Source organism: Capsaspora owczarzaki (assembly GCF_000151315.2).
Source record: "Capsaspora owczarzaki ATCC 30864 unplaced genomic scaffold supercont2.2, whole genome shotgun sequence".
Classification (NCBI taxonomy): Eukaryota; class Filasterea; order Ministeriida; family Capsasporidae; genus Capsaspora; species Capsaspora owczarzaki.
This window is the reverse complement of record NW_011887293.1, coordinates 2,092,917-2,118,101: the sequence shown is the minus strand read 5'-3', so window position 1 is coordinate 2,118,101 and position 25,185 is coordinate 2,092,917. Positions and strand designations below refer to the sequence as shown.

The 25,185-nt window shown below is 53.6% G+C and overlaps 8 protein-coding genes across 8 annotated transcripts; 5 read left to right on the top strand and 3 right to left on the bottom strand.

Moving 5' to 3' along the window:
- The first annotated feature begins 218 nt into the window (after positions 1–218).
- On the top strand, positions 219–2,866 carry CAOG_01841 (Rbms1-prov protein). Its single transcript, XM_004364652.2, has 4 exons — positions 219–1,179; positions 1,263–1,349; positions 1,477–2,448; positions 2,511–2,866. The coding sequence occupies exons 1-4, from the start codon at positions 283–285 to the stop codon at positions 2,673–2,675; spliced, it is 2,121 nt and encodes a 706-aa protein (XP_004364709.2). The 5' UTR covers positions 219–282; the 3' UTR covers positions 2,676–2,866.
- Positions 2,867–3,019: 153 nt separating this feature from the next.
- On the bottom strand, positions 3,020–7,996 carry CAOG_01840 (protein tyrosine kinase; the record flags this gene model as incomplete). The annotated part of the gene is made up of 19 exons (XM_004364651.1): positions 3,020–3,264; positions 3,358–3,433; positions 3,574–4,955; positions 5,151–5,449; positions 5,556–5,627; positions 5,707–5,778; positions 5,870–5,959; positions 6,060–6,134; positions 6,230–6,301; positions 6,377–6,448; positions 6,528–6,602; positions 6,702–6,779; positions 6,858–6,932; positions 7,001–7,072; positions 7,163–7,240; positions 7,354–7,428; positions 7,523–7,591; positions 7,669–7,743; positions 7,824–7,996. 19 exons carry the CDS (start codon positions 7,994–7,996, stop codon positions 3,020–3,022), a joined length of 3,225 nt encoding a protein of 1,074 aa, XP_004364708.1.
- A 1,292-nt stretch (positions 7,997–9,288) lies between these two features.
- CAOG_01839 (esterase/lipase) lies at positions 9,289–10,682 on the bottom strand. Its single transcript, XM_004364650.2, has 2 exons — positions 10,299–10,682; positions 9,289–10,149 (listed from the first exon to the last, which is right to left on the bottom strand). The coding sequence occupies exons 1-2, from the start codon at positions 10,665–10,667 to the stop codon at positions 9,310–9,312; spliced, it is 1,209 nt and encodes a 402-aa protein (XP_004364707.1). The 5' UTR covers positions 10,668–10,682; the 3' UTR covers positions 9,289–9,309.
- Positions 10,683–10,791: 109 nt separating this feature from the next.
- CAOG_01838 (tat-binding protein 10) lies at positions 10,792–13,072 on the bottom strand. The gene is made up of 4 exons (XM_004364649.2): positions 12,818–13,072; positions 12,171–12,268; positions 11,994–12,088; positions 10,792–11,842 (listed from the first exon to the last, which is right to left on the bottom strand). The coding sequence occupies exons 1-4, from the start codon at positions 13,047–13,049 to the stop codon at positions 10,978–10,980; spliced, it is 1,290 nt and encodes a 429-aa protein (XP_004364706.2). The 5' UTR covers positions 13,050–13,072; the 3' UTR covers positions 10,792–10,977.
- Positions 13,073–13,223: 151 nt separating this feature from the next.
- On the top strand, positions 13,224–15,065 carry CAOG_01837 (cleavage/polyadenylation factor ia subunit clp1p). Its single transcript, XM_004364648.2, has 4 exons — positions 13,224–13,459; positions 13,556–14,279; positions 14,381–14,551; positions 14,705–15,065. Exons 1-4 carry the CDS (start codon positions 13,343–13,345, stop codon positions 14,998–15,000), a joined length of 1,308 nt encoding a protein of 435 aa, XP_004364705.1. The 5' UTR covers positions 13,224–13,342; the 3' UTR covers positions 15,001–15,065.
- Positions 15,066–15,985: 920 nt separating this feature from the next.
- On the top strand, positions 15,986–18,886 carry CAOG_01836 (SNW domain-containing protein). Its single transcript, XM_004364647.2, has 3 exons — positions 15,986–16,079; positions 16,598–18,529; positions 18,633–18,886. Exons 1-3 carry the CDS (start codon positions 16,063–16,065, stop codon positions 18,736–18,738), a joined length of 2,055 nt encoding a protein of 684 aa, XP_004364704.2. The 5' UTR covers positions 15,986–16,062; the 3' UTR covers positions 18,739–18,886.
- A 156-nt stretch (positions 18,887–19,042) lies between these two features.
- CAOG_01835 (hypothetical protein) lies at positions 19,043–20,188 on the top strand. Its single transcript, XM_004364646.2, has 4 exons — positions 19,043–19,218; positions 19,328–19,444; positions 19,592–19,690; positions 19,806–20,188. Exons 1-4 carry the CDS (start codon positions 19,130–19,132, stop codon positions 20,140–20,142), a joined length of 642 nt encoding a protein of 213 aa, XP_004364703.1. The 5' UTR covers positions 19,043–19,129; the 3' UTR covers positions 20,143–20,188.
- Positions 20,189–20,270: 82 nt separating this feature from the next.
- CAOG_01834 (hypothetical protein) lies at positions 20,271–22,508 on the top strand. Its single transcript, XM_004364645.2, has 2 exons — positions 20,271–22,250; positions 22,353–22,508. Exon 1 carries the CDS (start codon positions 20,312–20,314, stop codon positions 21,785–21,787), a length of 1,476 nt encoding a protein of 491 aa, XP_004364702.2. The 5' UTR covers positions 20,271–20,311; the 3' UTR covers positions 21,788–22,250; positions 22,353–22,508.
- Positions 22,509–25,185: the final 2,677 nt, after the last annotated feature.

Genomic DNA, 25,185 nt, shown 5'->3' with positions numbered 1-25,185 from the left:
TTTCGGCGGTCAATCGCAGCCACCAACGACCTGTTTTCTGCGCCAAACGTTCTGTACGCTATGAATCCCCAAGCTCGGATGCATTCTGGTGGTCTTTTAGCTAGTGGATTGTTACAACAACAACAGCAACAACAACAGCAGCAGCAGCAACAACAGCAACAACAGCAACAGCAACATCAACAACAAATGCACCAACACGCTCAGGTGCAAGCCCAAGTGCAGCAAGCTCTGCAACAACTTCATCAGCAGCAGCAACAGCAACACCACCAGCTGCAACAACAGATGCAATTGCAGCAGCTGCAGCATTCATTGAACTTGCAAAACGCACACGCCAGCTCAAGACCAGCCAGCATGTATGCCAGCGCGGGCCAGGCGAACGCGATGCTGTTTTCGGATCCAAATGCAAACTTGTTGCATGCCGGTTTGTCAACCAGCTTGCCTGGATCGCTCTCGGAGACTGGGCTCGGTGGCTCACTGTCGGGGTCTAATTTGTCCCCATCGTCCTCATCGTCCATGCTCTTGCCCACCCAGTCCTTGAATGCGACGAACGGCAGCACTGGTAGCTCTGCATCAGGCAGCAAGAGGACGTCGCTCATCACGAGCACGGCAGGGTCAAATATTTCACTTCAAGCAGCGAATTTTGGTGCTTCGAGCAGCAACAGCAATCTTCCAGCTGCTGTGCTGGCTCAACAGCAGCAGCAGCAGCAGCAGCAGCAGCAGCAGCAACAACAACAACAACAGCAGCAGCAGCAACAGCAGGCGCAACAACAGCAACAACAACAGTCTCCGTCACAGCAGCAGTTGCAGCAGCAACAGCAACGACTAGCGCAGCTTCAGCACTTCCAAAATTATCAGCACCAGCTGCAGACCGTTTTTCCGGGAAATCCCGCGGCCATTGCAGCCGCTGCTGCTCAGTTTGCCGGTATTACCGGACCGGGCATGCGCGAGGAGCTGAGCAAAACCAACATTTACATTCGCGGCCTCTCGACTGCGACGACCGATGCCGATATCACGAGCATGTGTTCTGTATTTGGCTCAATCTTGTCTGCCAAAGCCATCATTGACCGAACGACCAACCAATGCAAGGGCTACGGATTTGTCATGTTTGACCAAGCCGAGGCGGCGTCGGCTGCATTGAATACCCTCAAGGCCAAGGGCATGCAGGTGTCCTTTGCAAAGGTATGGAGGGATTGCCACAGCAATGATTCAGAGCAACAATTGAATGAATCGACTCACCATTCCTTCTCCCACTCATCTTGCAGGAGCAATACAACGAAAAGCTCAAAAGCCAAGAGAGTGATCCGACCAATCTGTACTTTTCCAACCTGCCTCGTACAATTGACGAATCCGTAAGTCTGCACTGCTTTCTCTCTCTGTCTCTCTCCTCCCCCCCTTTTTTCTCCCTCTCCATGCTTCAGATGGCCGGTGACTCACTTTTGTTTTCCGCTTCCCTTTTTCTCGCTCAACTCCACACAGTTCCTCGAATCCATGCTTCAACCTTTCGGTAAAGTCGTGTCGTCGCGCATTTTGCGAGACCCGAGCAATGGCATTTCGCGTGGCGTAGGGTTTGCGCGAATGGAACAGCATGATCAATGCGAGGCTGTCATCCAGCGGTTTAATGGCGGCGCCATTGCTGGCCACCCAGAGCCACTTCAGTGTCGGTACGCCGACTCGGCATCCCAGAAGCGCACCCGATCTGGCTCCGTTGGCACACCTGGCGGCCCTAATCTTGCGGCTATGCTGGCGCTCAGTGGAGTGGTCGGATCCTCCGCCACAGCGCAGGCGCAGAGCGCATTTGCGTCTTCTGGTGGCTGGGCACCTTCTGCTGTTGCAGGAACCACCCAAGGCCCGCAGGCGCAACAAATGCTGGATCTCAACGATCCGAATGTGCTGGCAGTCGCCAGTTTGTCGGGTTTCCCTGCTCCGGCCGCCTACGGCTCGTCTGCCGAAGCCTCGGGCAGCTCGAGCAGCTATGCAAGCTACTTGAACGGGTCCTCGGGGATGCCGTTGGCAAACCCTGCCACCGCGTTTGATCCACGTAGCTCTGGTCTCTTGTATTCTTCAATCGACAATGCGGCGGCCGGGTTTTCGGGACCGACCAGCATCAAGTTGAACGGACAGTTGATTCAGGATGCTGGCACCCATCAACTGCCTGCCAGCTTTGATTACCACGACCTTCAGAGTCCAATTCTCCCATCCGGCATTGTCGGCGGCAGTTTGACCAACCCCACCTCGCCCGGATCGCCAGGCAAGCCAAATGCCTTCTTCCAAAACTTTGGATCAGTGCCCGGCATCACGTCCCCGGGTCCTTCCACGCCCGCTTACCCGCAGTTGTTTGGCATTGCCGGAGCCTCCTCGACCATGCTCAATCTGCCTGGCTCGAACAGCGTGGTGAATGTTTCATCTGCAAGCCTATCTCCGTCGCTCTTTGTTCCGCATGCACAGCAGGTATGAGACTGATGCGTCATTTTGTCTGTTGTTTCGAGACCACTTGACTGACTGGCCAACAGTTTGCCTACACTCCCTCCTCGTCAGAATCTTCCGGGGAGCATTTCCTCCACCCCAGCAGCAATGCCCATCGTGTAATTTTGCATCAATCATTTCAGCAGCCTTCGCTAACCCAGCAAGGCCAACCGTCTCCCGCGACGGAGCAGACTGCCGCGGCATCCAGCTAACAATCTCAGTGCTGACTTAGTCTTGTTTCGCGATTTTTTTTTTCCTTTTTTTGATCGGGTCAATGTTTATCAACTTCTGAATTGTGTTTTTTTGGTTTTCTATGCGTTCTTATTCTCAACTCTCATCTTTGTGTTTCTGTTTACGTTTCTGCAACGATTCCAACAACAATATATCACTCTGCTTGCTTTGCATATTTCCCGTGTCATTTTTTTTTTGTTTGCATCCAACAAGCACTCGATAGAGGATGCCTTGCATTCAACTCTTTTTTTTTTTTCATACAAATCACACAAACCAGTCAAACAATCCCAATCACACTGCACCACATTGAACTTGGTGGTTTTTGTTACATGAGCAGCCCACCAATATCACGAATGGAATGGCCTGCGGCGCCAGCTGCAAAAATTCCCTTCAGCTCGGTAAACTTGGGGCGATCCGCAGGAGTGATGGACCAGCAGCGGAGAAGATGTTGATACATGTCCTCGGGGCACGCGGCGGGTCGTTCCAAACGCTGCCCAGCCTCGAGGTGCGCCAACACATCTCGAGCTTGAAGCTGGCTGAATGGCGACGCGCCGTACGAGTATGCCTCCCCTATCACCAACACAATTGAGAAAACTCAAACACCACACTAGCGCAACCATCACGGCAACTCGAAACATTTATGGCCGCTTTGCCAAAACTTACAAGCGAGAACGGCGAACGACCAGACGTCGCTTTGGTGGGTAAACTTGCGGAAGGACAGCGACTCTGGAGCCATCCACTACAATCCATGACAAGTTTGCGTGATCGTGAGTGGAGCGCGACAAAACGCGGGAAAAGGTCAACACCCGCCCCTCACAAAACAAAAACTAAAACTAAAACAACAACAAAAACAACAATACGGAAACCTCATTGCCTCACCTTGGCGGGAAGGCGGCCACGCGTTTCCATGTGATAGTAATCTTGCTCTTCGGCAAGCACGCGCGAAAGCCCGAAATCGGAGATTTTAACAGTCAACTCTGCGCCGACCAAGCAGTTTCGCGCGGCAACATCGCGATGGACGAATCGAATGGACTCGAGATACTCGAGGCCAGACGCGACTTGCTGCAGCGTGTGAGCAAACTCTGCGTGGCTCCAGTGCATCGAGGCGTGTGCAGACTTTTGCAGCACATCACGGAGATCTCCAAACGGAACGCGCTCCAGAATGCACATGAACGGATCGCTTTCCATGACGGCGCCAATCGCGCGCACAACAAAGCGGCTGTTGAACTGCATGACCATGCGGGCCTCCTCCACAAACTCTTTGCGCGCCTTTTCAGAAGCGCCGTCCTTGAGCAGCTTGACCGCAACGTCCAGCTGCTGGCGAGTGCGATCGCGAATCAGATACTGCGCATCTCGAGGCACGAGTTCCACCGCAAGAGAGCCTCGCATGACCACGCCAAACTCGCCAGACCCGAGAGTGCTGCCGAGAATGAGACCCTTCCGCAAGGCCGTTGCTGCAGGTCCGGGATGCTCGTACACGCGCAGCGTCGTCCCGGAACCAGCCTCCGGAGCTGCAGTCTCCTCGGCTTCTTCCGTTGGAATTACGGGGATCGGGCTCTTGGCAGCCAATGGGGCGATGACATTCACCTCCAAAGTGTCATACTGATTGGCAGGGCTCGTCTGGGAAGTCGGGGCAGCAGCGGTTGTGGTGGTCGAAGAAGGTTTGTTCCCACCTTGGTTGCTGTTGTCGTAGTGTGCGTACGGGGATGGCGCATGGGCCTGGTTGTCGTACTGGTTGTCGAGCTGGGGTGCTTTGGCCTGCGCTGGATTCGAGTAAACGCCGCCATCTTGCCCAACCGACGAGTAGATTGGATCGCCATTGCTGTAGATGTACGCCGAGGAAACGCTGCGCAACGGAATGTCGTTCTTGGAGGATTTGGCATCCTGCGTATTCTTTGCAGCAGTGGGGAGGATCGGGGCAATGCTTTGTCGCGAGCGAGAGGAGCGGCGACGCAAAACCAGCACCAGTACAAGAATAAGAACAATGAATGCGACGCCACCAACCGCCGCACCAACCGCGATAGGAAGGACATCCGAGTCGCCGCCCTTGCCGTTCAACGCATCCAGCGAAGCCGCAATCACCGACGCCTCGATCGAAGCAAGCGAAGTTGCCAAAGCCGATGCCTCAGAAGCCGCTGTGGCAGAAATCATGGACGCGGATGTGGCCTCGCTTGCGTTGATGGCAGCTCCGGAAACGCAGTAGCCACCGACGTCCAAGGTGTGCCAATCGTAACCGTCGTTGCATGAAAAGCATTCCGTATCTGAACACGAGAGGCATGCAGCAGAGCAACAACGTTGATCGCCCTCGCCATAGCACGTGAAGCAACTTGTATGGCACGCTACGCATTCAGAGGAAACGACAGAGTGAGAGGATAGACAAGGCGCGCAGAATGCAGCCACACGCTGAAAACACAGTGGAAACTTGTCCCATCAAACAAGCTCCTTGCTCTACATACCGTAAACGTTACCACCACCGTCAATGTAGGTACTCGGTGGAGCTCCGTCTACTCCGACATTGAAATCGTTATCGTCGAGGTTGACGGTTAACGACCCAGACAGTCCCATGAACAGGCCAGGTGGGAGGGTGGTAAATTGGTTGCCCTGAAGGTTCAGCGTGGTCAGACTGGTCAAGGCAGAGAAAATCTGCGGAGGCAGCTCTGTGAGGTTGTTTCCGTTGAGTTTCAGGGTGGTCATGGACGAAAGTTGATTGAAAACGTCGGCGGACAGCGTCGTGATGGCATTCCCGCTCACGTCCCTGTAAAACCAACCGGTATTAAAGTGAGGACAAATGCTGACTGTTCGAATTCCCCAATCTCCACGAGATGGGAAAACAGGTCTCGAGAGGCCTCGGATTTGCTTACAGGCTTCGAAGATTAACTGCATAGTCAAAGAATCCTTGGGGGAATGCCTCTAGATCATTTTGGTCCAGCCGCCTGCAAGTTGCAGCAAGTCAGTCTGAACGTTCGCGCGAGGTGAACGAGGAATGACTCGAAAACATGCGTGCTATCTTACAGGGTTTGAAGATTTGTTGCATAGTCAAAAATGTGAGCCGGTAAGCCGAGAATAGAATTGGAATACAGCTGCCTGCGACGTCACATGCCGGAGTCGGTCAGTTGGTGTGCTTGCTTGTGCGGGCTGGTCAAATTTGAAGAGAAGACGGGGGGCGGGGGCTTACAGTACTGTGAGTGCACCCAGCGCATTAAATGCTCCGTCAGGAATGACTGTCAATCCGCCTCCAGGCTGGGATCCGCCGCCATAAATGTGCCTGCAGCCAAAACAAAAAGGGCCGACCGAGCAATGTTTTTTCGTCAGACAATCTCTCTCGCAGTCAACTAGTGTGCGAGAAGTCTGCAATGAACACTGACAGTTCTCTCAACGCAACCAACGGGGAAAACAGGCCGTTCGGAAGGCTAGTCAGGTCGCCGTTGTTGCCAAGGTTTCTGTTTCGACACGTCAAGCACAACAAGCGACGAAATTTAGCATACGCCCGATTACAAAGCATTCCATGAGAGTAGGATGCGTAGGGGAAGCGTACAGGTGAGTCAGTTGCGATAAGCCATAGAACGCAGCCGCATCCAGGCTGGTGATTTCGTTTTGAAACAAGCTCCTGCAAAACAATGGTGCATGCCAAGATGAGCGCTCTGGATCAGAATCATGTCAAACGGGTCGCGCCAGCACGTACAGAATTGTCAGATCAGCCAATCCATAGAACGCGGAAGCGGAAACGGCGGTGAGGGAGCTGTACGACACCTCTCTGCCAAATGGATAATGAGCGCACCCAGAAACACCATTTTTGCAAAACGGGCCACATCGGGGAGGGGGGGGGTTCGTACAAAAGCTTGATGGACGATGGGAGCTGGAAGGCATCTGCCGAGATACTGGTCAGCAACCCGCAGTGTTGAACCAGTCTGGTTGGCAGTCGGGGAGGGAATCAAGCAGTAACTAGATGAGAGGACGAGTAACTTGCCAGAGCACAAGCACAATGCAGTGAGCCGTGGGTACTGTACAATTGGCGGAGATTCGGTACAGAACTGGCAGGATACACATTGGCGGGGATGCTCGTAATGGCCGTGTTGGACATGTCACTAGTCAATCATGCATGCATATGGTTGGCGAGAAAAGTCAACATGAGCGTGCGAAGGCACGTACACGACGCTTCCTACATTTGTTCGAGTGCCGATGGATTGTCGGGGGTCGGTGCGGGCGGGAATGCGACCATCGGGCTGTCTCGGAAGGATCTGACCCAAAATGCACAGTGAGAAGCGCAAGGACAAGGGGCCTGCACTTTGGAGCTTTTTGGACGTACAAACTTTTCAGCTGAGGAAGATCTTGCAGCAAACTGTAGGGCATTTGCGTGATTCTGGTGTTTGTCACAAACCTTCCAAAACACGCACATCAGGCAGTCAGCCACACCGAGCGCCAACTAGCATTGGTGGAGCGTTCGAATTCCAACGCATGCTTGTCTTACAGCGTTTCAAGATTGGGGATTGTTGAAAACTCCACCATGCTGAGGTCGGTCAGGCCCACGCCAATATTGCTTATCGTACTACAAACATACAAGCAAACCATCGCGAATGAGGATGACTGAAGAATCTGCGGCTCCACATGCATGCCATGCGACGTGTTCGTTTCTCCCCCCCCCTCCCCGAATATATGTACAGTGTGGTGAGGGTCGAAAGACCGTTGAAGACTCCAGACTCGAAGGTCAATAGATTCGGATTGTTTGTTATGACCCTGTAGAAATAATATCGATGGCGATCAGTTGCCGGTTGTCCAAAATTCGGCAAATTCGGCAAATTCGAGCAGTAGTGCCGTGTTTTTGGTTTACAGTGTTTCAATGAAAAAATCGGAGAAGGCGTCGCTTGCGATTGTGGTCAGAGCAGTGTTGGACAATTGCCTACATGCACAACAAGTCAGTGTGCTCATTCCGCACAACTTCGCAACACACGGGCTCAGACGGCTGGCAAGGCTTACAGGGATGTCAAAGGAAGCGTCGATAGATGATTCATGTCTCCCGAACCCAAAGCACCGGAAATCGCGACCAGAATCCTATGTACGCAAGTCGGCGGCAGTCAATATCAATCGCTTCAATACCAATCGCTTCAAGAAGAACCGATTTCAGCGCGTACAAAGAGTCGATGATGACGGGCAAACTTGACGGAATTTGCGAACAAGTTGCGATGTTGGCCGAACATGTGCAGGCTTCGTCGCACGTTTCCTGGGCGAGAGTGGCAGTCGGGGTCAAGCCCAGCAGCAACAGCAGCAACAGCAGCGGGCCGGCAAACCGCCAAGTGTTGCGCATGTTGCTTTTGTGGATAGCCTGTGACTTTACAAACCCAGACCATCAGTACATAATTATCATGGTCATAGTTGTCTATTATTGCTGCATGGAGCTCACCAATCCAACCGTCTATCAAATCCTGCTTTCTGAGCAGCGGTTTTGTTGCTTTTTCGAAAAATCAAAAAAAAAAATAAATAAAAAAATAAAGAACCTCGTTGTTGTTGTTGTTGTTGTTGTTGTTGTTGTTGTTGTTGTTGTTGTTGTTGTTGTTGTTGTTGTTGTTGGTGTTGCCAAGTTCATGAATAAAAAAAGGGTCCCACTATGAGTGCTGCGAAGAGTGCCATCGCTGGGGGGCGTTTGTGCTGGACGACGTACAAATTCGAGATGGGATTTTTGTGTTGATTTTAGAATGGCAAGCGAAGGGGAGGCAAGAGTTGGGGGCGAAGTGGCAAAGGGAAGGGCAGGGGGTTTGTGTTGGTAGATCAAAGCCACCATTTTCACTTTCGTGTCTTGCGGTGACTCACTCGCTCTCCGTGTGCGCCACCACTCGAACAAAATCAAATGCGCGGAAGCAAAGAAGCAACACTCGGGTTGTTCGGTGCAACAGAGCAGGCTGCCAGGATGGGATGGGCAGAGACGAGCAGAAGAGAGAGGGGCACGCAATGCGAAAAGAGGCATGCTTTAACGGTGCAAAAAAGGGAAGGCTGAATGTGAAAACGGGAAGCACGACATGGAGATCATGGGCGGCCACTTTGGATGACGGAACTTACGAGTAGTAAGCAAATAAACAGCGCAGGGTGTTGGAGAGCCACGCGCGCGACAACAACCAAAAACAAAAGAGGCGATGCACTGGAGCCGCAAAAAAAAAAAAAAAAAAAAAAAATAGAAAAAAAAAATAGAAAAAAAAAAAAAGACTAGCCACAAAAAACTGCATCTGAAACAGGGGGTTGTCTTTTGAGAGGTGGGATTACTTCGTCAATCCCGAACGTGGGCCAGAGTGATTGAGAATACAGTACAAGTATTATCGAGTTGAAACGGAGGCGAACGGGTGAGCGGAGGGAACAGGAGAGCGACCTCCACCTTCGCTACCTGCTTTTGGTACTGCATCCGCAGCGACGCCAACCCTCCCCCCCGTTCGTTTCTCATCGCAGTCTGCCTTGATTTCATTGGTCGCTGTTGGTTGACGTGGTCTCACTCCACCTACAGGTCATGCGACACAACAACAACAACAAAAAAACAAAACACCCCCTCAAAAAAAAAAGGGCACATTTTCGTTTTTGGGACAAACTCTTTAAATGATCTAAACGCACGGGCTTGGCTGGTAGAAAATCTATTTACAATTGACTGGTAAGATACGCGCTAATGTCGCGCACAAACTGAACACCGCGGGCGCCAAACCACTGCGGGGTCATGACAAACGAATGCGACAGTCCTTCAGCGTCCACAAGGGTGACGGCCGAGCCTGCCAGGGCAAGCTGACGCGCATAGTCCAGTCCTTCGTCACGCAGAGGGTCGTACTCGGCGACGAGGACGAACGCGGGAGGCAGCGAGTGCAGTTTGGCTTGCACGCTGGAGGGCGAGTCGCTGGGCGCGTTGCGGTCGGCGAGCTCTCCAGGAGCCAGCAGGTAGAGATGCCGAGAGAGCCAGCTCTCAGTCTCATTCACATCCACACATGGCGTTGCTGCTCGCGGTAACCGACATGTAATTGAGGCCAAGTAGGTCGAGAAGAACTGCTCCAGCACAACGTCCGGAATAACCATGGCGTTGTGGAGGCGGGTCTTGGACTCTGTCGGCTCCAGACCTGCGAGTGAGCTTGTCGGCGGGTTGATCAACACTTGCTGCCACATGCGGAAGAGGCGCGCAGGCTGGCCGTCGGGCTGCAGCTGGAGCGGAAAGTCGCGAAAGTGAATCGCCAACGACGCAGTCATCAGGCCGCCCGCGCTATCCCCCATCACGGCAATTCGCGTCTCATCCACTCCCAGGGAATGGGCATGGAGTGCAATGTGTGTGACAGCGGCAAGTCCGTCGGTCGTGGGCACCGGGAACTTTGCGCCCGGCGCCAAGCGGTAATCCACGCCGAAAACGACAAACCCAGAGTCGTGCGCAAGCTGGGCCAACAGTTCCGCGAACAATTTCGGTGATCCAAGGACAAAGCCGCCACCATGGAGATAAATCTGGGCGCGAATCAGGACTGTAAGCTCAATTTCAGAAATGTCTCCAATCCTCACTCCCGCCACCGTCGGCTCTCGTCCATTCAGCGGGGGGACAGACCAACCAACTTCATCGTTGAATAAAAACGAAGGAACAACGGGGATCGACCTACAATAGCAGGACTGAGCTGGTGATCATCCAAACGTCCCACGTCTTTGCGTTGAAACCGGAGAATCGGGATGCTGTGCCCGTCAGAGGCCGTCGCGCCCAGGCCGTGTTCGTAAATGTCCACATCGGGGTAGGCGTACTGGGCAGCCCAGCGGTAGAGCGGCCAGAGCAGCGGCGTCAGGGCGGCCTCGAACCGGACTCCAAAGAACGACACGAAAATCGGGTCCGCCGCCAGCGTCAGTCGCAGCAAGCCCTCGGCGACCACAGCGCCAGGGAGGTGGCCACCCGGGCGAGAAGCTAGGTGAGATCCAATCGCGAGCGCCACAAGACCCACGGCGGCAGCCACCAGCGCCACAAGCGTGCGTCCGTTCATTTTGTGCGGTTTCGGAAGCTGGACTGGCGAGCGGGTGTCAATGCTCAAATTGGGAGTCACGAAAAGTACCCGAAAGTAACCGACAATAGCCGAAAGTAAATATTCCAACACACACTCAACAAGCTGGACTTTAGAGTTCAAACTGTAATTCACAAAGAAACAAACGTGAACAAAAAACAAACAAGCAGAAAGGAAAGTGGGGGGAGCAGAGGGAGGAGAGAGAGAGAGAGAGAGAGAGGAGCGAGGAAGCCAACACACACGAAATAACAAGCAGGAACAAAATGCATGGGACTCTGTCTTTTCGTGTTGTTCACTTGAACAACTTCTTGAGTGACATGTTGCGCTCAGAGTCCTTTTGCATGACCTTCGAAACGGCCATCTCGAAATCCTCTTGGGTGACGTGAACGCGGCGTTCGCGCAAGGCGTACATGCCTGCTTCTGTGCAAACACCCTTGACTTCGGCGCCAGAGGCACCGGGCATGAGCTCGGCAATCTTTCGGAGGTCAATGCCGCGGGTCAAGTTCATCTTGCGGCTGTGGATTTTCAAAATGTCCGTACGGGCAAGCTCGCTGGGCGCCGGGAACTCAATCTTGCGGTCGATGCGCCCTGGTCGCAAAAGCGCAGAGTCAAGAATGTCAATGCGATTGGTGGCCATGATGACCTTGATGTTCTTTGTGGCCTCAAAACCGTCGAGCTGGTTGAGCAGCTCGAGCATGGTGCGCTGCACCTCAGAGTCGCCACTGCCGCTGCCGCCCTCGGAGCGCGTTGAGCCGATAGAGTCGATCTCATCCATGAAAATGATGGAGGGGGCGTGCTCGCGAGCCATCACGAAGAGCTCGCGGACCATTCGTGAGCCCTCGCCAATGTACTTTTGCACGAGCTCCGAGCCCGAAACGCGAATAAACGTGCAATCAGTGTGGTGTGCCACAGCGCGAGCAAGCAAGGTCTTGCCGGTGCCAGGAGGACCGTACAGCAACACGCCTTTGGGCTGGTCGATGCCGAGCGAGTCAAACAGCTCGGGATGCTTGAAGGGCAGCTCGATGACTTCCTTAATCTCCTTGATCTGCTTGTCCAAGCCGCCCACCATCTCATAGGTCGAGTCGGGCACCTTTTCGACCATCATTAGTGAGACCAGTGGGTCGATCTTATTGGGCAGGATCTTGTGAATGGCGTATCTGTCCAAGCAGAAGAAGGAGAAGAAGAAGAAGAAATAGGGTCAAAAAAATTGAGAGTGAGCCAAACAGCAGAAGATTGCGTTCATTTGACGACGAGAGCAGTTGCTGGGAGCAAACAACCAAGAATGCCAAATGACAAATTGTTTCTTACGTGTCGTTACGCAGTGCGACTCGCAAGTTTGGCGTGAGCTGTGACATTTCCACACCCTTGTCGAGGTCGACGACGTACTTGCCGTCGGGATGCACCTACATCGACACAGACGACGAGCAAGTGGGGTGAGGCGAACAAACGCGGCAAAAAAGCTTATCATCCCATCAAGTTACACACCTTGACGAGCACTTTGGTCTTGCCCATGATTTTGACAACCTCGCCGACATATGACCCAGGCTCGAGCAGCAACTGCAGCTCTTCTCGCAGCAATCGCACTGTTCCAGCAGCAACGAGTGAGGCAACGGTACAAACAACGCTCAACCACAACCACCTAACCACAACAACCACCACCACCACCCTGACCAGAAGCAGTATGTTGACTCATTCCAACAGGTCAAGACGAGCAACAACAACGCTGTTTCTGATTGAAACCCAAAAACCAAAACCAAAAAAAAAAAAAAAAAAAAAAAAAAAGTTCGAGATTCTCGAAATTCTGCACTTTGACAAAAGCAAAGTCGGATTTTCTCACTTCCGCATCGCGCTGTGACAATGTCTCGCACAGTGCTGTACGAGAACGCGACCAGCAGCCGGACGACCCTCAAACGCAAAGCACGAGCGACAGTCCAGCAGCACAACGACACAGGCGAGAAAGAAAAAAAATTGCTGACGAGATCTCTCTCTCTCTGTCTCTCTGTCTGTCTGTCTCTGTCTGGCAGCACCAGAGATCCCCCTACAGGGGCGTGGATGGTCATTGACTTTGCTCATGACGAGCATCAGACAACAACGCTCGTCGCCTGGCTCTGCTTGTGAGTCGTTTGCTGTACCTTTGGAGTTGAGCTCGTTGCGCTGCGCTTGAAGACGACGCAGGTTTTGCGTCTTGGTCTGCACGGTGAGCTGCAGCTCCTGGATCTTGCTGGTAAAGTACTGTCGAATGCCGGCCTCGGCGACGGCGGCGGCGGCAGCGGGCTCGGACGACGCGGCGGACTTGGCGGCTGGGCGCTTGCTCTTGAGCGACGGCGCTGCAGCCGCGGGCGTAGTGTCCATTGCGAGCGACATGACTGGCAAATGTGGATTGAAATGGAAGACTGCATTGCAACAACACAAACATGCATGATAGAATAAGAATAGTGTAATCACTGAGCAATTGTTTGAAGCTTGTTTGACCCATTGTGATTTCGTGTGTGATTTTGAGCCCTTTCTCTCCCACTCAATTCTCATTCATCTTCAAAGCGTTAAGAGAGTTGCAAACAGCTTTACTCAAAGATCACAGTGTGTCGTGTCTAGAAAGAGCAAGCGAGCGAGCATAGAAACAGTTCTCCTTTGTTCTTCTCGACTGAGATATCAGAGCGATGGAGGCAGATCCACCAGTGCTCGGAGCCGACACCACGCCGCCGCGCTCGTTCACTCTGAACGCACAGCACGAACTGCGCGTCGAAATTGACAACGAGAAGCGCGCCACCATCACTGTAAGCCAGGAAGAGCCATCTCATCCTTCGATGATCGTTTTGCTGCAGCAGAACCAGAAGCAGCCAAACTCACGCTCCGCCGCGCTTTCACTGCAGGTCTTGAGTGGCACCGCGGAAATATTCGGAACAGAGCTCGCAGTCGACCGCGCATACACGTTCAGCGGCGCCAAGCTGGCAGTGTTCTCATGGCACGGAGCGACAGTCCAGATCGCTGGTCCGACAGAAGTCGCGTACGTGAGCAAGGAGACGCCGATGACCTCCTACGTCAACACACACGCTGCACTGGAGCAGTTGCGCATTGCCGCAGAGCGGATGGGCAGTCAGAGCGGCCCTCGCGTGCTCATCGCGGGCGCTGGCGATGTCGGCAAGTCGTCGTTGTGCAAGATTCTGCTGAGCTATGCGGCGCGCAGCGGGAGACGCCCGCTCTACGTCGACCTCGATGTCGGCCAAGGGAGCATCTCGGTGCCCGGCGTGATGGCCACGGCTCTGGTGGAGAAGCCCGTCGACGTCGAGGAAGGCTTCTCCAACCACATCCCGCTCTTGTACCACTTTGGCCATCTCAGCCCAGATAATCACTCCTTGTACAAGTCCATCATGGGGCGAATCGCCACAGCTGTGACCCGCCGCTGCCAGTCCGATGCCCACACCCGCCATTCTGGCGTTATCATCAACACTTGCGGCTGGATTGAAGGGCCGGGCTTTCAGTTCATCATGAGCGCCATCGACTTGTTCCAGGTCGACGTCGTATTGACCATTGACAGCGAGCGTCTGCACCACGACATTGCGACTGCCGTCAACTCGTCTGGCACGAATAACCAAGGTTTGTTCTACGGGCGAATTGGCATTGTTGTTTGTGTGCCTGAATTCTCTTCAGGGACGCTTGACCCCCGTTTTGTTGTTGCTGACCAATATGCGTGCTAGTTGCCGTTGTTTCCTTGCCCAAATCGGGCGGTGTCGTGAGTCGTCCACAAGTATTCCGTCGAAAGACGCGCAACGAGCGGGTGAAGCAGTACTTTTACGGCATCAAGAACGATCTCTTCCCAAGTCGGACCACCATCAAACTTAACGATTTTGTTTTTGTTCGCATTGGCGGTGAGTAGTTTTTGTTGCGATTGGTGGTGATGCAGAGTGTGAAGGCGGTGGTGGAGGATGCGGCAAGTTCTAAAGTTGCCTTTGGATTGCTTGCCGTTCGTTTGGTTGTTGGATTGCGTGATGCTCACCAACCGCACTGCACTCGCTTTTTAGCTCCACCGGTACCTGCGTCTTGCCTGCCGCTCGGAGAAACCCCGGCAAACAACGAATTGAAGGTCATCACTGTGACTCCATCCACAGATTTGCTCTACACGGTGCTGAGTGTGTCGGCCTCGCCCCAGGTGCCATCCAACCTGCAGTCGCTGGTGGACACGAACGTTCTCGGATTTGTTTTTGTGGCTGCCGTCAACATGGACAAGAAGGAGCTGACCATCCTCGCGCCAAGTATCGGGCGGCTACCGTCCAACGTGCTTATTGTCTCGGCTGTCAAGTGTGAAATGCAACTATAGCTGCTACAGCGGAGTGTGTTGTGTTTGTTCTATTTTGGCGAATAGTGCAAAATCTATCTACACGAAATGCTCTCTCGTTCAGAAATCGATTCATCGCGGGCTTTGATGCGGCGATCGCCAGCAATCCAACACCAGCAGGATCCGATTCAGGCGACGTACCTATAGAGCGGTTTCCCTCTATTCCTGATGAATGAAGACTTTGCGCTGGCAAAGTGCGATTGCCGTTCGCTTGAGTGCCAACCTGATGCCATTTCGTGCCTGTCGATAACAAATTTCAACCGGAAACCGGCAGTCCTGAGCCATTTCGTTGAGACGGAGGCACTAACAGGGCTCCAACGATTCGACTGGGCGCAAAAGGGTGCCCGACATTGCACGGTGCAAATCGCTTTCGGTTTCCTCCATCTCTGCCTGCGAGATCTCGCCAAGTAGACCTGCAGCACTCAGCACCGTGTGAATTTCAGCGAATTCATTGAAGAAGTAGGACTCGGCAGGAGGCAGCGACGCTTTCCTCGCAAACAAGACAGCGAAGCGACCTGTCTTGTCCTTTGTCAAGTCAGCCTTGTTTGTCGGCTGAGAAAATCGCCTCGTACAGCTCGAGTCAAGAAATAGATTCAGCGCTTGGTGTCTTTGGTGAAGATTGCTCAATACCGTGCTGGGTGTGATTGGGTCAGACACACGCATCGTCGCGATGGCAAACTCCCCGTAGCGTTCCAGTGGGACGCTCGAAGGGAGCGAAGGGAGCAACAGGACGGCAAGTCGAGTCGTCATTGCGCCAACATGAAAAGAACAATGGTCTCCCTCCCCCGAAATGGAGTTCAAAAATTCTAAGCACAACATGAAGTGATGCACTCCAAACCCATGCCAGCCCGCAAGTGGGCCAGCTGCATCACCCCGAAAGCACCAAAAAGCCACGAAAAACCCATTGATTTTGAGCTCTTTTCTCTCCCACTCAATTCTCATTCATTTTTCAAAAGCCTTAAGAGAGCCGAAAACAGCTTTATTGAAAGATCACTCATATCACAGTGTCTCGCGCTAGATCTACTCTTTCTTTTTACTATCTGAATGGCTTCGCTTGCTAGGTTTGTCATTGGAAACCCATTGTCGTCCCTTTGCTTTTGACGCTCTCTCTCCTGTCTCGCCTCCTCCAATCTCGATCTATCTATCTTTCCCTCATGAGTGACCCTCTCGTTGTATGTCGTTGTCGATGAGAGCGAGAGAGCGAAGAGAGAGAGAGACAGTCGCATTGGCTTTGTGCGCCTTTCCACTCTCTTCCGTCCAACCCCCTCGACACCAACTGAGCAGAAACAGAATGCAATATTGCAAGTGTACGGCTGCACGCGTAAGAGAGCAAAGCGGCGACGAGAGAGTGCGTCCTGCAATGCTTCGCCAGCCAAACCAAAAACCGCTCGTGTCGCTTTCTCGTCTCTCTCGTCCTTCCATCCCCGCCTCCCATCACACCCAACCCAACTCGTAAAGTGGCCATTTCTAACCATTGTGGTTCCCTTCCCTCTACTTTGGGGCTATTGGGCCGTTTTTGCTTTTGCTTTTGGCTTTTGGCTTTTGGCTTTTGCTTTCTGCTGCTGTCCTTGTATCACAGCTTTCTGCCTGCACCGAAGGCGCGCCCGAGCAATGCGACCGCGTTCGACCCGTCGCTTGACATGAGCGACGACGAGGATGGCCACGACGACTATGCGGCGCTGGGTGCGCGAGCTGCTGGTGGCGCGGGTGCCTCATCGACGACGACGACGACAACCACGTCCATTCTAACGTCCAGCGGTCGTTCTATTTCCATCAAGCCATCGCGTGCGCCGCGGTATGGCCAGCGCAAGGGGTGGGTGCCACGCACGGCCGAGGACTTTGGCGATGGCGGTGCCTTCCCCGAGGTGGCCGTCGCGCAGTACCCGCAGGGCATGGGCAAGCCACGCTCGACGACGTCCAACGCGCTGCAGATGAAGGTCGATGCGTCGGGACGCGTCCAGTACGAGGCTGTGCTTGGTGCGAACGACCGGCAGATTGTGCACGCCAAGATGGACTCGATGCTGACCAAAGACCTGACGATTCGTCCCGCCATGCCGAGCGAGGCGGCGATCGAAGCCACCACAGCGGCCACTCGCGACGCGCTCGAACGCATCGCAAACACCAAGATTGCCGCATCCACCACCATTCAGCACGCACAGAAGGCTGCCGAGTCGACCTTTGTGCGATACACACCGGCCAACCAGGGCGACTCGTTCAACTCTGGCGCGTCGCAACGCATCATTCGCATGGTCGAAGCGCCCAAGGACCCGCTCGAACCGGGCAAGTTCCTGACCAACAAGAAGGCCATTCGCGGCCCTCCGTCACCGCCGCCACCGGTCATGCACTCGCCGCCACGGAAAATCACTGCGCAAGAAGCGTCCGACTGGAAAATCCCGCCAGTCGTCTCGAACTGGAAAAACCCGAACGGCTACACCATCCCCCTCGACAAGCGTCTCGCTGCCGATGGTCGTGGTCTGGCCGAGCACTCCATCAGCGACAACTTTGCCAAGGTGACGGAGGCGCTCTACATTGCAGACAAGAAGGCTCGCGAGGGCGTCGCGCTCCGCAATGAAATTCAAAAGCGCGTTGCGCAAAAGGAGAAGGAGGCGCACGAGGACACCTTGAGACGCATGGCCATGGAGAGCCGCCAGCAGCGGTCTGGCATTCCCGCCGGCGCTGCTGCAACATCCGCCGCAGCAGCGTCGATTGCCAACTACGCCAACTCTTCCGACGACGACGAAGAGGAGGAGAAGGAAGCGCCCCGTCGGCCTGCGGAGCGTTCTAGTGCGCCCGCACGCTCGTCGGGAGACTACCGAGGCGGCCGTGACGATGACGAGGACAGCACTTCACGCGAAGATGCGCGATCTGCCCGCGAGCGCGACGCTCTGCGTGCCGAGATGAAGCGCGAGCGAGACCGCGAGGCCCGCCAGAGCAAGACCAAGACTGGACGAGAGCGCGAGCGCGACGTCAGCGAGCAGATTGCATTGGGCATGCCGGCCGTCAACCGCGGCGCGACGGAAGAGTCGCTGTACGACACGCGGCTGCTCAGCCAGGCAGGCTCGGCACCCAACCTCGGTGACGAGGATGGCACTCAGATTTACGACAAGCCACTCTTTGCCCAGGCTGGCAACAGCGTTTACCGGCCAAAGAAGGGCGTCGACGAGGAGATTTATGGCGATGCAGACGTGGATGCTCTGATCAAGAAAAACACTGACCGATTCCATTCCGACAAGGAGTATAGCAGCGGCGAACGCGGCGGTGCGGGCCGACGCGATGGGCCTGTCCAGTTTGCCCGTGGCGAGACCACTGGCATCCAGCCGCAAAGCACGTCCCGCCGTGACCGCAGCGCGTTGGACGCGGCCGACGCTGCTGTCGACGCGCAAGGCGATCATGCACCCAACGACGACGACCTCTTCTCGGGCCTCAACAAGTTCCTCTCCGACGCAAAGAAGGGAGGACGCAGCGCCATTGACAAGATTGGCGGGCGTGGAACCCTGCATGCGGGGGCTGCGTAAGTGAATGGGAAACACAGGCTGGTAGAACGGGGGTTGACTTGTGGTTTTTTTGCTTCTCATTTCTGCTTGCTTTTTTGTTTCCTGTTTGCATCCATGCAGAGGTGGCGGCATCAACGAAGGCGGGCGACGAGACAAGGTTGCGTTTGACGCGCAGCGAGAGCCCGACGAGCCACCAGTAAAGCGCTCTCGGCAACATCTGAACTAAAAGGAGCGAGCACCACGAATCCTTCTCTCTATCTCTCTCTGCTCTCCGCGGGGTTGTTGCATCGGTGCAGCCTGGTTTCCATTCTGCCTCAGTAGTTTTGTTGTTTTTTTTTTCTGTTCTCAATCTAATCCGTTGCACACATTGCCAATTTTTCTTTGCTGTGTCGCTTCCTCGACGTCGGTGGTGTACGAGTAGTAATGACGTGAGGGCTGATCCATTCCACTCCATGGGAATCCATGCTGCTGCAGCAAATCCATCTCGTTTCACTTGGATTTCCATTCAAATCCATTTTGTCGTTTGTCTCGATTTGAGTTCAGTCCTTGTTTTTCTTGTCCACAGTTGGCAAAAAAGTCATCCCCGTCGCCGTCTCCCTATTTTTTTCTTCAATACCATGCCAAACGTTGATGCTTTGCTGACACCACGCCAGCTGTACGGCGGTGCAATGACGATCAGCCTGCCCGACAAGTTTGCCGACGTGAGGTGAGAGTTTGATGACCGAGGCTTCTGAATGCTGAACGCCAGCAACCCTCCTCACGCTTACTGCGTTCTTTGATGTGTGTATGTATGTGCGATCGCCCTTGTGTGCTAGTGGCATGCGGCAAATCCCAGACCACCAGGAGGTGTTTGTCAACCAGGCGAACGACCAGAGCTTCATGGTCGACCTTCTGCAGTACCAGTCGCACGTGCAAGGCGCCGACGCTGCACGGTAACAGCCGAATCATCATCATCATGAACCATGAGGATGATGATGATGATGATGATGATGATGAGGATTGTTGTTGTGTTTGTGCTGTAGTTGGGGCGGGATTGGAACCACTCACTTTTGTTTCACCTTCGATTGTACTCTCGTCAGATTTCACTTCAATGAAATTGCCGAGTGCAATAACGCTGTCGACAAGAGCACCGTCACCGAGATTGTCGCTCTCGCACCCGACGATATTCCTGGACTCGAGTACGACTTTTCGCCATGTTGCTGCATGTAGTTGGAATTTTTGTTCGTGTGTCGTGGTGCTCAATGAGGGGGGGGGGTTGTTGTTGTTGTTGTTGCTGAATTTCGCTCTAAACAGCCCCTTGCTCGAAAAGTGGCTGCTGTGCGGTCAGCAAGCTGTCGCCAAGTACAAGGAGGAGGACAAGGACGGAGATGCAGCACGAAATGCCGTCATGATCTACCTGCTGCTCGTGCGCCTGCCAGCGTTTACCACTGACATTGTTGTAACCTTCAACGATCCTGTATTTATCAGCCAAACCAGCAGCAGCATGCCGCACTCGACCGACACTGACCAGTTTCTCGGCGAGCGCATGCAACTGCCGCTCTTCAAACTCGCCCTCCGCTCCCTCGCCATCAACGACTATGGTCTTTTCGGCCAGGATGAGGCTGATGACGATTCTTCCATGCAGTCGTGAATTTGTCAGACAATCGGCGAGCAATAAATCAGCTGTATTCTTAGTCTTTTTTTTTTTCTTTTTTTTTTCCCCCGCTTTTCCACCGTTTTTGTTGCTCCATTTGAATCCCTCTTCCAACTTGCCGAAACTTCCACCCCCTACAAAGAAAATTTCACTCAAGACCTCGCTCATGGCGTCTGTGACCAACAAGGAGAATCGTGCATTGCGGTCGCAGTCGCAGCAGCAACAGCAGGGAGCGTTTGGAGCGGATGGCAGCGGCGCAAAGTTGAAACCGTTTCAAAAAACCGTTGAAACCTCACCACGCGATCACTCTGCTGCAAATCTTCAGCAACTGGCGACGCCTGCCGATTCGTCACCGTCCATGCCAGCAAATCAAGCTGGATCTCGCACGACAAGGCGGTCGTCGCGAAAAGGCGATCCGAGTGCTGCAGCGGCGGTACCACCAACATCGCCGGATGCTGCCAATGTTTCAACCGTTTCGCCCGATTCAACCTCACCACCACAATCCGTCCCTCTTCCCGAGTCACCCGCTGCCGCTGACAATGCGATCGGCATTTGCGATGCTCGTGCTAACAACAGTGGCAGTGGGTTGTTGAATGCATCCTCACCACCTGCGCAGGACTTGACTGCTTGGGCCGAGACCAGCTTTGCCCAGCTGTCCATCGACGATTGCGCAGTCGACGAGTCTGAGCACGAGGTGTTCTTTGGCATTGTTTCGCAGAAGGAAATCGAACTAGCATCCAAAGTCGCAGCGCGACGAAGGTCGCTGCGAGGGTCAAAACCGGAAACTCTGCCGTTGGCACCACCGACCACCACCCTTGATGCGACAGAGACCCCGTCGAGTGCAGAACAGGTAGCGACTCCAATGGTCTTGTGCGAATCCCAGAGCTCGGCCCCGGGTATTTGCACAGCACCTCAAATTGCAAGTCCCGCCAAGGTTGGTGATGCCGAGGCGAAGGAATCCCTCGCAAGTGCGCCGCGCTCGCCTACACGCATTTTAAATGCTGCCGATACCCTTGGAGTGGACATTGCAGCAACACCATCTCGCTCGTCGGTCGCGCACGAGCTCGGAAATGCTTCGCAGCAGCAGCAGCAGCAGTACAAGAAATTCTCCAACTCGCAGACACCGACAAAGTTCTCCGCAAACCGCAATCCCACGAGTGCCCTGTCGTTGCTGTCATCCACACCCACCAAGGGGCGATCAACGCCCTCCAACAAGCCAATGGTTCAGGCCTCGACCAAAGGAGCGTTCGGTATCTCCACCCCAAGCAGAGTGGTCGTAACACCCATGAAAAGCAGCGCTGCGGCAGCGAGAGTGCCGCTCTCACCAGCGCCTCTGGCCCGCGCCGGCCCAAGCTCCCCAACTGTGGCGACCCGCCCTCAATCTTCTGCAGCAGCTTGCAGGCCTGCTGAGCCCAACATTGCACCATCGTTGGCGGTTGCCCCGAAAGCAGCCGCCCAAGTTTGGAGGCTCGCTTGCGCTGTCCCTGCTATCCTTTCCCCGAACCTTCGACGACCTCGCTTGCCGCCGAGCCACATCCGGGTCAGAGCATCCATGCAAACCGACGCGATCGCTTCGAGTTGCACTCAAACTTTGCACACCCATGCAAGTGGACGCCGAAGTGCAGGCCGATACCCAAAGTAATGAAATGGGCTGCCCGCCGCCACCGTACGCTAGTCTCGGCGACAAGATCTCGAGTGAAATGAACACAACGCTAAATTCCACCCCTTCCGCGGCGCCATCGATTGCGTTGCGACGCCGCCCTGCAAGCGCGTTTGGGCCTACTGCCGCCCTTGCCCCAGCCCGTCCCTTGTCGGTGATGAGACCCGCGAACGGCCTGCACGTCGACTCTAGCCTGTCAGACCTCACAGAGCAGGAGCTCTTCCGGCGAACAAAGTACAACACGCTCCGGAATAGCCAGGTCAAGGTCACGTTGTACCGCAACGGCGAGACCATGGACCCACGCCTTGGAGTCAGGCCAAGGCCCGCTCCTGTGGCGACAAGTGAGCCCAGAAAGCAACACATCAAGTGGGCTGAAGAGCTGACGAACGATGAGCCTGCAGCGCCATCAGCGAACAAACAACGGCGGCGCTCCTCGTTGAAGCCGGTAAGCATCGCTGTTGCCTGTTGTTCCTGTCGATTTTTGTTTTGCTGTTGCTTTGGTCTTCAACTAACTTTAATGTTTTGCTGGTGGACCGCATACTGGTAGCTTGGCAGCGGTAAACGTTGTCCGTTCGTTGATCAAGTTCCTGAGCCTGTTGTTATCCGACCACTTGCTTCCAGCAATCAGTAGAGAACCGGCCGTGACAGAACGAGATACAACTGCAAAGCTTGCAATGTTGATGATGATGATGATGATGATGAAGAACAGTAATTCTTGTTGGAAAGTGTGTTTGTGTGGATTTTGGTCTAATGTTGAGGTTTTGAAGTTCAAAGACGCCAATTGCACTTGGAATTGCAAGTCGTGGCTACTGTGCACATTCACTGCGATAATATGAACAGTTGGAGTTGTATGGACGAGCTTTTGTTTGACAGAACTGGTTTATTGAATGTTTCAGCACCAATGAATATGGCACCAATCACGACTTACCTTGTGGATGGCTCCTGACTCGGCATACAAAGTGCTCGATCGTGTGAAAACCCTATCAAGTAGAAGATCAAAGCAAGTGAGAGACACGATGGTCAAGATGATCACAAAAAGAAAAAATGTGGAAAAAGATGAAAAGGAAGTGCCCGTCAGCCGAAAGATGGTATAAGTAGCCGTCACATTGTGAATACGGAAATCCGTATGGTTAACGGAATTATGCATCATTGGGTACACTTCAGAAAGAGAGCGAGGAGAAAAAAAAAAAAAGAGCGCGAAAAAAAAAACTCACCACGCGGTCGGCTGTGCAACGTGGTCGATCAGTCCAGCTCGCAACGCCGTTGCTCCATCCGTCCGTGCACACGGTGTGGTGGAAGGCAGGTGCCCAGAGTGTTGTTGGAAACGACATTCGCTTGCGGGGCGGGGCCATCGGCGGAAGCGCGGCTGCGAGCAACACAGGCGAGTGGCAAACAAAGCCATGCGGAGATCGCAGAAAAAAGATCGTTGCTCGATGCCATCCACGACGTTGACTGCACAAGGCAGAGACGAAACCAAGCAACTTGAGGCAGCGCTGCCACTTGAGGTGTTCAGAGACGATGCGCGATCGCATCTAGCACGACGGCGCCCTTGATGAGAGGAGAAGAAGTCCGAATCGCATTTTAGAAACAAAAGTCGAAAAGAAAAACTAAAGTCAACAAAAAAAGGAGACTGAAACAAAAGTAAAATCCCAAATCGAGTCAAATGCACAACTCCACACCAGGCAATCGTCCAACAAAGGCTGGAGTGTACTCTAAGGAAAATGCGGAGGGGTGGGGCAACATATTAGAAATCGAGAACCGCATTGTCAGCGCTGCTGGCCGTCGTTCAATTTTCGCTCGCTCACCAGCTTTCGCTTTCTGGCTCACTTTTCGCTTTCTGACTCACTTTGCGCGCGATCTCTCGCTCTACCTATCTCATTGTCATTGTACATTGTTCTGCCACCCACATGGTTCGGTTTGGCATCGCGTGCTGATACGCGCTTGACGCAACATGCACAAAAGAGGTTTACGCGCTGTTCAACGCCCACGACAAACCCAAGCATCTCCAGTAGTCTGGTGACTTCCATACTGATGAATAGCTGTCGTAGAATAGTGTGCGAGACAGTCATCTTTTCCAGCTTGGAGATGGGCTCAATGCTGGGGCGCAACTGTCCGGACAAGCTCCAACGCGACGGTTCACAAAGCATAGTGGTTTGTGTGCTGATATGGCACAAAAAGTGGTTGTAAACTCGATCAATTTCACTGAAGGTTGTGCAAAATATCATTGAACATCAGTTGTTTGCTTTTAAAAGTTTCAAAGGCCTCGACGAGCGTGTCAGAAACCGACAGTACGGTCGGCGCCTTTTTGGAAGGCTCTTTATACCTCACTGGAAGGTCAGAGTCACATCATTCTTTCACATTTACTTATTACGTTAGTAAGCAATTGTTTACAAGTAGAGCGGTGCCCATATCGCATGCTGTGTCCATTTTAGAGCCTGTAGTGGATGACTCAAAAAAGGGTTTCGTTGGTTTGCTTGGCAAACTTTGGTACGGTGGCAAAAACGAATTTTGCAATACTGCCTTATCCGTCATTGCACACGATAGAATGTCTTCTAAAACAAGAGGTCAATAGAGAGGGTTGCAGGCTAAATGGGATTTAATCGACAGACTTTGTGTACAGGGGGAAAAAAAAACAAACACAAAAAACAAAAAAACACAAGAAAAGAACAATCAACAAACAAGACACTAGCAAACTAAAGGCAACACGCAACCAGGCAAGGGGTTGCCGATGCAGAATCCATGTGAAAAGGCATGGCAACAAGCGGGGTGCTGGCTGCCCGCGCGCTGTAAAGCTGAAAGCAGAACTGCGTGCGGAGCTCCCGAACCGATAAGAGCAACACTCATAGGCAGACCAACTCCGCCGTGACAATAAAAAGGAGAGTACACTGCCTTTCGTAAAGGCTCACGGGCAAAACAAGGAAAACAAAACACGGTGAAGGAAGAGCCGAAGATTTTTTTTGGTTATCTGTCTGCGCATCGCTCCTCGTTGGTCAAAAAGCTGCTCACGTCCGTGTGTCCAACCTTCTCAGCAGCCACGCGCGGAGTCCAGCCATTGTTATCCGTGCACAAAACGGGGCTTCCTGTGATGTGGCAAGTCAAAAAGTGGTGATTTGAGAAACAATGGATTGAGAAATCACGACTTGGAACGCCGACCAGGCATCCAGCTGTCCTCCCGCCTGCATCATCGCAATAGACACCCTTACCATGCTCGACAATCTTCTTGACCGCCGCAAGATGACCGCGCTTGGCGCACATGTGAATCGGGAGCTCGCCTTCGAGATTTGCCGAGCAGACGTCGGCACCGCTCCCAAGCAGCAAGTTGATGGTTTCAATCTGGCCTTCGTAGCAGGCATAGTGCAATGGCTGTATCACAAACAAAT